The sequence below is a fragment of the Penaeus vannamei genome, chromosome 32 (genome assembly GCF_042767895.1).
Source record: "Penaeus vannamei isolate JL-2024 chromosome 32, ASM4276789v1, whole genome shotgun sequence".
Taxonomy (NCBI): domain Eukaryota; kingdom Metazoa; phylum Arthropoda; class Malacostraca; order Decapoda; family Penaeidae; genus Penaeus; species Penaeus vannamei.
Window position 1 is genome coordinate 10,322,857 of NC_091580.1, and position 10,000 is coordinate 10,332,856.

A 10,000-nucleotide genomic window follows, 5' to 3' on the forward strand; every position below is an offset into this window, starting at 1 on the left:
AAGAAGAACTTCGGTCGCAATTTCGGAGAAATAGAGTAAATATTCCGGAAGAGGAAATTCAACAAAAAGTGCACTCCGACCTCTTAGCGAAAAGGGGGATATTAGGATTTTTCCACTTCGAACTCTGAGATCCTTTAAGAATACCTAATCCAGAAGGTACCAATATTGACAGTTCTGTTAAGTCGCAGGAGATATTTGGAAATGTGGTCTTACCTTGTGTGAATTTCTTTTATGGATAGTATTTTCTTCTGCCATTTTATCAAGGCGCAAGGGTGTTTTGTCATTCACTTAAAGTTCGCAGATTTTTTATTTGTAATGCTGAAATAATTCTAGGATAAAATGTAAAGGCATTCCTAATCCACGTAAATCATTGATTCACTGATCCAGAGGCTAATCAATAGTTTGATTTATAACTGGAGGAAGTCAATCGGTAGATACAACAGTGCATTTTTTTTTTTAGATTAATTAATATGCTGATTAGGTATTAGGGGTAAAAGTGCTACTAACAACTTTATGATATTAATTGAAATCTGAATTATCACATAATCTGCCATTTGCGATTTGAGCGAATCTATCCTTTGAATTTCCCGCGCTCTGACCTTTATCAGGGAAACGCTCCACCAGAGGGAGAGAAAGGGGGGGTAAGAAGGGGGGGGGAGTGAGTGAGTGAGGGAGGGAGAGAGAGAGAGAGGGAGGGAGAGAGGTAGGGAAGGAGATAGGGAGGATGGATGGATGGATGGATGGATGGATGGATGGATGGATGGGTGGATGGATGGATGGATGGATGGATGGATGGATGGAAGGAAGGAGACCACGAAGATAGTATGTGGAGCAGTGAGGAGAGAGGCAGTGAGGGAGAGAGGGAGATAAGGAGTGAGTAAGGATAACGGATAGGGGAGGAAGTGAGGAAAATGGGATGGAATTGTGGAAGGAGTGATTGGGACAGGGGGAGACGGGAGGGAGTTAACGAAGGAGGAAGGGAGGAAGGGAAAACGAGATGGAGGAAAGAGAGAGAAATTGGTAATCAAAAAGGAAGAGAAATAACAAAGGAATGAACAGAGGAAGAAAGGGGAAGAGAGATACTTAAGGAGGAAGGAAGGGGTAGCAAGTAAATACGGAGGAAAAGATTACGAAGGAAGGGGGATAAGAAAGAAAGTCTGGAGGGGATAGAAAGAAAGTGTGAAAGTCCAGTAAGAGGGAGAAAACCGCGAGGAAATTTTAAGTCCTTCGCCCATTGAAGGGAGCGCCTTGAGAGCCAACGGCGCGAGGGCGAGCGCGGCCCGAGAACCTGCCCGAGGTGGCCGTCAGCCGGGCTCCTGCCGGGCCTTGGGGGCGGCCTCGCGCTCGGCTCTGTCGGGGAAGGAGGGGGGGGGGCGGGGGGACTGAACTGATCCGCCGCATTTGAAGAAACGATGAAAGATAAACCGCATCTTCACAGGCGATGAATTATTGCTACCAGTTTAAAAGAAAATTAACTCAGCAGATTTTGATAGTCTTGCAGATACATGTGCAAGAAAAAAGTCTGTGTATGTAATATGTTTGGGGGGCGTTCTTTAAGATTTTAATTAATTGGAGTCATTCTAGCAGAAGAAAGGGATTGTCGAAACAGGCAACTTGGGGAAGAATGAAAAGGTAATTCGAATGTCCAAGTACGAAACGTGTGTCCTTGTCCTGTTTGGTGCAGGAGGACTGCCACAAATCTATTGCCAGATTTTTCACCTTTTCTCTTTTCGAAAATTTGGAAAGGACGTTAATATTCATTCTTCAACAGAAAGGACGAAATGACATGATGATGATGATGATGATGATGATGATGATGATGATGATGATGATGATGATGATGATGAATCAAATCAGAATCAGAATCAAACTATTTATTTAGCCAAACATCATATATCAACATAAACACGACATTTTACAATAGTGTTGCGGCTGAGCCCTCCAGGAGTGAGCTCCCTTCGGAAATCCGCTTCAAGTATTAATCATTGACATTAATGTATATTACACAACATTAAAACATGTAGAAATATAGAAGAGCAAAAGAGAAATCAAGACATAATATAATACGTAAACTAATATTTACTTAATGATATTGCGCATATTGATATTGGGAAAGATACTTGTGGTAATGACATGAGGGACATTCATTATATGTAGTGCTGTATAAGAGGAAATACAAAAACACAAGAGCATCTAGTAGAAAAGATGAAACAAATAAAGTAAAATTAAACATAAAAAACATATTAAGATCATAAATACCGTTTTAACGAACTTCTAAAAGAGGACAGTAGCACAATTGCGTGCATTTTCAGGGCATTCCTGTGAGTAGGACCATGATACAATATACAAGATTTAGACTGTTCACTCTGCATGGATGAAATGTCAAGTATATGTCTCGTGAAGGATAATTGTCGTTAATTCTATGATAAAAAGAGTTTTTGTTAAAAAAAAAAAAAAAAAAAAAAAAAAATACAGTTGTAAGTTTTTTTTATTTCTTTGACTTTTAATAAATGAGATTAAGGAAACCAGGTATGTGACCATTTCTTCTAAGACTCAAGATACTACGAACAATTCTTTTTTGAGTTACATGCAATGGTTTAAGTGAGGTAGAGCATGTAGCTGCCCAAACAGTTGGCCCATACATAAGATGTGCTTATTCCAATGTAAAGTATATTTGTTGCAAGGATTTCGAGAGTAATGCGTAATTGATGAATAAGTCCACATAGTTTGCTTAGTTTAGATACTACAGTGTTTCTGCGTTTTCACCAATTTAACTGAAAATCAGTGTGAATGCCAAGAAACTTGGTATGCATTGCCCTTTTAATTGGAACATTTGCAGTGGTGACATGAAGTAGAGCTGGAGGCATATCTTTGTCTCCTGGAGTGTGACAGCAAACTTCACCAGCAAAGAGTGGGAAATTTAGAAAGCACCCATTGACTTTTTCATTGATAAATAGAAGGAATAAAATGGGTCCCGAGATGGAGCCCTGTGGAACTCCATGTGTTATAATTCTTTTTAGAGAAGTTGCAGTCATTGGAAAGTAATTCTTCTAAGAGATGATGATGACGACGACGATGATGGTGATAATTATCTCATGTGGTTCCCTTACTTACCCATGTTCCGAATCTCGCCTCGATGGCCAAGTCGTGCTCTCGGTGCTTCCGTCAAGCAATCGTCATATCTACGTTATCCCATGTTTTATCAACTCTGTAATTACGCTAGTATGTAAGATGTGTCACTACATTACTATTTGTTATAATTTAAGAACAAAGTCTGTTATTAACAGATGTACCAAAAATCGGCTCTCTCATTATTTATTTACGTCTACTAGTGTAACCTTGCTTGTAGTGTGAATGCAGAGCCATGTTTACTTAGGCTGTTTTCCTTTCTTCGTGAGATGTTCGGTTATCGGCGTCCGAAGATCAGAATCGGAGATCGAAGGTGTTATTTTGTTATGTATATTTCAGGAAGCAGATTTTTTGTATTGATATAGATATAGATTTTACTCTTGTACCCCAAGTTCTCATGACATGACTTTAACACTGACGTCCGTGTTGCTTTGCAGGAGACAAGGGCGGCAGCGGCGTGGGCGGGCCGGCCTGGGGCAGCGGCAAGGAGCAGCGCCGCTCGGACCCGGGCACGGTGACCAATCACCACGCCAACAGCACCAACGCCGCCCCGACCGCCAACGCCAACAGCCACGCGGCCTCCTCCACCACCTCCTCCAGCACGGGCTTGGAGGTCGCCAACAATGGCTCCGAGAACCTCGACGAGTACGGCTCGCCGGACTCCTCCAGCACCAACGTCTGCTCCACCGACAGCGCGTGAGTATCCGAAGGGCCTAGCTTCCTCCGCGGGCGCGGCTAGCCTGATTCTTGTACAGTGTTTGTGGATGTTCTGCGTAACCTCACTGACCGTTGCACATGGGGCACACCAGGAGCTGGTTCGATTCAGTCACACGCCTGCGGTGTTGTGTAATTAATTGCTGCAACTCATAGGTGACCAGTAGGCAGATGGTTGTATCAGAGTCGGCTGGGTCATCCAGCCATTTTATATGGAAATTGCTCAAAGGATACTGTTGATAGGTACAGCTCTTAATAAATAGCAGGCTGGTGGTTCCATTACCAGTGCCACTCAGCGTTGGTGGTGTAATCCTGCATCATAGTTACGAGTCATAGTGTCAGCTACATAGTATGGAAAGTTATCAAGGGACATCTATGAAGAAGTATAACACAGCTTGTGTGGGTAGGCTCGGGTATGAAGGTGGTGGACGTGTTCCAGAAGCTGTAGAAAATGGGTTTTGGATACCGCATTGTATCGTCGACTACTGCTTGCATGTCTGCTTTTGACGGATATTTTTAGGGTTTCCTTTGATGTTGATGATGCTGATTCTTGTTTTTTTTTCTACAGTTGTCATTATCATCACCCTTCCTTTGCTCCCTCCTTCACTCGGGATTGACAACCACAGCTCTAGAGGTGCCGTGGGCGTCGCTTAGATTTGGTAGCATTGCATTTCTCTGCACACTAATAAGGGCCAAGAGGCGAACGAGGAGAGGGTGAGAGGGAGAGGGAGAGTGGGTGGGTGAGAGAGGCGCAAGGAGTGAGAGAGAGGAACGAGTAATTGAGTGTGAGTGCTTGTGATTGAGTGATTGCGAATGAGTTAGTGATTGTGAATGAGTTAGTGATTGTGATTAAGTGCGTGATTGTGATTGAGTGTGTGATTGTGATTGAGAGATTGATTGTGTTTGAGGGATTGTGACTGAGTGTTTGTGAATGAGTAATTGTGATTGAGAGATTGATTGTGATTGAGTAAGGGATTGAGATTGTGTGAGTGATTGTGAGTAAGTGAATGCTTGATAGTGAGTTAGTGAAGTGATTGTGTCAGTGGATGAGTGATTATGAGTGAGTGGGAGAGAGGGACAGAGACAGAGTGTGTGTGTGAGAATGTATAGGATTGAAATATAGATAGAGACACAGACCAGCAGGGAGAGCCAAAGAGCAGCGCTCTGGCTCGTAGGCGTCGAGTGTCCAAGGGCGGTTCGTTGTGGCCGAAGGCAATAGGAGAGGCCGTAGGAATAGCTCGGTGGGGGTTCCGTGGAAAGGGTTTCGGTGGCGGAGGCGTTCTGGGTACACCATAGACCTTTGCCGGAACAATTTGCAAGAGATAGGTTGATAAAGGAGAAATTATGCAAGTAGTGTGTAGGAGGGAAGGTTAAATTTAGGTGGCTGAAATTCTGCACAAAAAAAAATAATTCTTCTTTCATCATTCTAATCCCACTTGCCTGTGTACTAAACTATTCTCATACTGGTGTGAGGTGATGAATATAGTAACGTGTCTGTGCTTGCATGTTGTACAAAGTCAGTAGCCTGAGATACAGTTTGTCAAGTGTGGAGGTGTGGCGGCACCGCCAACTCCCCCATGTACACAGCCTCGCCCGCACTTCTTCTGTGTGTCTGTGTGTAATGTTGTCCTCCCGTGTGATTTTACAGCAGCGCTGCCGTGTCCAATACCTTGAGGTTTCTCCAGTCCGCGTGGTCTTCCCAATCTGAATTACTGTGAGTTGGTGTTGTTGGTCTTTGTCTGTCTGTCTTGTCTGTTACGTTTAGCTTCCTGTAGAATCTCTACCTCCTGTCCCTTAGCACGCATGCTTGCCTGCCTCGTCCCCGTCCTCTGCCCAGCTGGGCGCCGCATGTCTCCTCCCGGTTCCTCGGATTCCGTTGTCAAGCTTGTTTGCTGTCGGTCTGCGTCACTTCCGGGCTTTTAGCGATTATGACCTGAGACTTAATTAATTGAACACTAATGAAATTAGCGAACAATAACTGCTGCATGTTAACGTGGTTTAATGGCTGGATATTTTTGAAATTCTTTTTCCAGGCTTCTGTTAACCCAAACATTTCATACATAAAACATTTAAAACATTGAATATCTGACAGTCGTGGAAATGCTTTTTAATTTTGTTTCACCCAACTTTCCTCCCTTTCTTTTATGTTTTCCATTGAACCCACGTCTGGCCCCGGATCAGTTTGACATGCCTTTAGTGTGGATCCGAGTGCCCAAAAGGATTTGCGTTTAGCCTGCTCAGTGCATGGCTTTTGTTTATTACCAAGACATGTTTATCTCCACGTAGGGAATTCCGCAGCAAGGGGTTTCCACGCGCAAAGAAATTGTGCTTCACCCTGTGGAAAAAAAGATAATCGCAGTATAAGTATGCGTTTTCCCTTCGCTCCTGTTGACGGCCACGCCCTGCCGCCGTACCTTTTCTCGTTCCTTGCAGGTGTGGGCGGTGGGGCCTCTCTCCCCTCCGGGACAACCGAGAATAGAGCAATGACTCGTAGTTTTTACAACGGTCTGATTTGCAGTTGTTAGTACAGCCAATATACTGACTATCATCATTGTTTTTTGTGTCTATTGCACAGCGGCTTATTTTTGTGTGGATTTAAAATCGCACGATATTCTCGAAGTGATGCTCTGAAGGGAAACATACAGTGGTTTCATTCTCTCGCTCTCCGTCTCCCTCCCACTCCATCTGCCATACTTCCGTTCACTTCGCCCTCCACGCCCTCTCTCCCACTCACTCCGCCCTCCACGCCCTCTCTCCCACTCACTCCGTCCTCCACGCCCTCTCTCCCACTCACTCCGCCCTCCACGCCCTCTCTCCCACTCACTCAGCCTCTCCTTTTGACTTTACATTTTCCCATTCTTGCACATCTCCTTATTTTCACTTTTAACACACGCCTAAATCTCTTGGGTTTTAAAGCTTCATGGTTGAATTAATTTAGGCTTTTAGTTTACATTTGTAATTCGTCGGTAAGTTATTAGTTTTTGATAGATTTAAAAGAAAATTGCTGACCAATCGATATTGCATGGGCCGATAAAGATTAGTACGGTATCAGTACAACCGTGAGTATTTAGTCCAGGAAGTACTGGTTATTTTGTAGAAATATGTGTATGGTAATTGATATTTGATATGTAACCTAAGAATAATTAAAAGTTATTGGTAAGAGAAGGTCTGTAGTCTTAAATACGTATATATTTTAAGTTGTATTAAACATATTTTAAGTATCATAATTGGTAATTTGTACATAGTCATCTTCTGGGATTTGTTGAAGTTGGTGGTTGAACACTTAGTTTTCTGTGAAGAATGGCACGTCATAGAAAACGAACGCTTACTTCACCGGCTAAACTTAGATAACTACCATCGCTTAAAAAAAATCAAATACACCGTTTTCGTTTCATATAGCCTTACTGAAAATTAATCTATGTTTGCATTTAATATGTTGGGAGAAAACTAACCTCAGTTTAGGTAAGATTTAGCTGATTCAGAAACATGTAAGGGGGAGGTCTCAGAGGATCAGTCGATAGCAGGACGAAGAATTGCAATATTTTGAAAAAAAGGGGGAAAATGGATGATCTTCACATCCACACGGACATAAAATGGATACTCAACAGGAAAAAAAAGGCAAAAAAAAAAGAAAAAAGAAAAAGAAAAGAAAAACAGTATGGTTCAGAAAATGATGGGAACAAGACAAAAAAAAAAAAAAAAAAAAGACAAATATTAGTGAACACTGGGTGTATGGTGTTGCGAGTGAAATGAGGAATCGGTGTAAAACCTGTTAATGTTTTAACGACTAAGGCTAGAAATAAGTCCATATTGATTTAGAAAGGATTCGTGAACCGGAGTAGATGACATACATGTTGGCAATAACAATAATAAGAACGGTGAGGATGAGGAGGATGAGTGAGTGAGAAGGAGGAGAAGGAGAGTGAGGGTGATGGAGAGGGTGAGGGTGAGGGTGAGGGTGAGGGTGAAGGTGAAGGTGAGAGTGAAGGTGAGAGTGAAGATGAGGATGAGGATGAGGGTAAGGGTAAGGGTGAGGGTGAGATTGAGGTTGAGCAAGTGGAGGGTGAGGGTAAGGTTGAGGGTGAGAGTAAGGATGAGGGTGAAGGTGAGGAGGGTGAGGATGAGGACGAGGGTGAGAGTAAAGATGAGGATGAGGGTGAAGGTGTGCGGGTGAGGATCAGGGTGAAGGTGAGGAGGGTGAGGATGAGGGTGAAGGTGAGGATGAGGATGAAGGTGAAGGTAAGGAGGGTGAGAATAAGGATGAGGAAAGGGAGGGTAAGTATGGGGTGAGTGACGGGAGGAGGAGGAGAAGAAGGAGAAGAAGAAGAAGAAGAAGAAGGAGAAGAAGGAGACCTTGAATCTGTACATGCACTCCTGGCGTCATAGGACCCCAAATAAGAAGCTGGGGTGGGCGGGGAGAGGGAAAGGGAGATAGGGGGAGAGAAAAGGAAAGGGAAAGGAAGAGAGAGAGGGAAAGGGAAAGGGAGAGAGGGGGAACGGGAGAGAGGGAAAAGGAAAGGGAAAGGGAGAGAGGGGGAGAGGAGGGGAAAAGGGAGAGAGGGAGAGGAGGGGAAAAGGGAGAGAGGGAGAGGAGCGTAAAAGGGAGAGAGGGAGAGGAGCAGGTAAAGGAAGAAAGGGAGAAAGGGAGAGAGGGAGAGGAGCAGGTAAAGGAAGAAAGGGAGAGAGGGAGAGGAACGTAAAAGGGAGAGAGGGAGAGAGGGAGAGGAGCAGGTAAAGGGAGAAAGGGAGAGGAGGGGAAAAGGGAGAGAGGGAGAGGAGGGGAAAAGGGAGAGAGGGAGAGGAGGGGAAAAGGGAGAGAGTGAGAGGAGGGGATAAAGAGAGAGAGGGAGAGGACGGGAAAAGGTAGATAGGGAGAAGGAAAGGGAAAGGGAGAGAGAGGGAAAGGGAGAGAAGGAAAAGGAAAGGGAAAGGGAGAGGGGGGAGAGGAGGGGAAAAGGGAGAGAGGGGGGAGAGGAGGGGAAAAGGGAAAGAGGGAGAGGAGGGGAAAAGGGAGAGAGGGAGAGGAGGGGAAAAGGGAAAGGGAGATAGGGAGAGGGAAAGGGGAAGGGGGATAGGGAGAGAGATAGGGAAAGGGAGAGAGAGAGAGGGAAAGGGAAAGGGAAAGGGAAAGGGAGAGGGAAAGAAGAGGGCAAAGGGAAAGGGATAGAGGGAGAGGGAAAGTGAGTTAAGGAGAGGAAGATCGAGAAAAAGGGAAAGGGAAAGGAAGAGGGAGAAGGAAAGGGAGATAGGGAAAGGAAGAGAGTGAGAAAGGGAGAGGAAAAGGGAAATTGAAATGGAAAGGGAAAGAGAGAGAAGGGGAAAGGGGAGGGAGAGAGAAAAAGAGAGGGAGACAGAAAGGGAAAGAGAGAGTGAGTGAGTGTGAGTCAGTTAGTGAGTCAGTCAGATAAAGATGTGCTATAAGGATGTACTAAACTACATTGGATCGTCTATTATAAAGATGTACTAAATTTATATAAAACACCATTAGTGTGTGTGTGCGTGCGTGCGTGCGTGCGTGTACGTGTATCTGTGTCTGTGTCTGTGTCTGTATGTCTGTGCCTGTGTTAGTATATATGTGTATAATGTGCAGTATCATTCTTGTGCATTAACTTATCTATGTGTTTCGTTATCCGAGCGTCGGCGAGGAGGCCCAAAGAAGAGAAAGAGGAACTCAGCGTTAGGATTCCAAGTAGGCGTTTTGTTGTCCATTTTCTTCGTCGTTCAAAAGAAATTTCCGAGAGCTGTCGGAGCAGACGTTGAAGTTGTCGCCGTCCGAATGTAAACAAATCGAGGAAATGCTCATCTACTTATTTCTTATTTATGATAATTGCTGCGAGTGTCGAGTCAGGGGTGCCCGAAATCAGCGTTTGGGTTTAAAAACAAAATGATTGATAATATATAGACAAATGATGAACGTACTTAAAAATATAGATATGAAATTCAGAACAAAATGTCCAACCTCGGGTGTTCGTATGATCTGGGAGAAATTGCGCAAGAATGCTTAGGAAAACGGTTCTGCCCTTTATGAGAAGAGGAGAGAGAATAGAGAACCCAGAGAGCCCAGAGTAACGTATTCCGAGTGTCCTGTGACCCAAGTTAAGGATTTTAAGACCCGAGAGATAGGACTTTACGCCTGCGGCAGAACTATGTGGCAGCG

At 44.2% G+C, this 10,000-nt stretch overlaps 1 protein-coding gene across 1 annotated transcript in view; it reads left to right on the forward strand.

Moving 5' to 3' along the window:
- Positions 1-10,000, forward strand: part of RhoGEF2 (Rho guanine nucleotide exchange factor 2) — a gene marked incomplete in the record, with an annotated part of 241,503 nt that overhangs the window by 147,133 nt on the left and 84,370 nt on the right. The window contains 2 exon segments of the mRNA XM_070144706.1: positions 3,567-3,825; positions 5,492-5,557. Of these exon segments, the coding sequence (XP_070000807.1) occupies positions 3,567-3,825; positions 5,492-5,557 (325 nt within the window).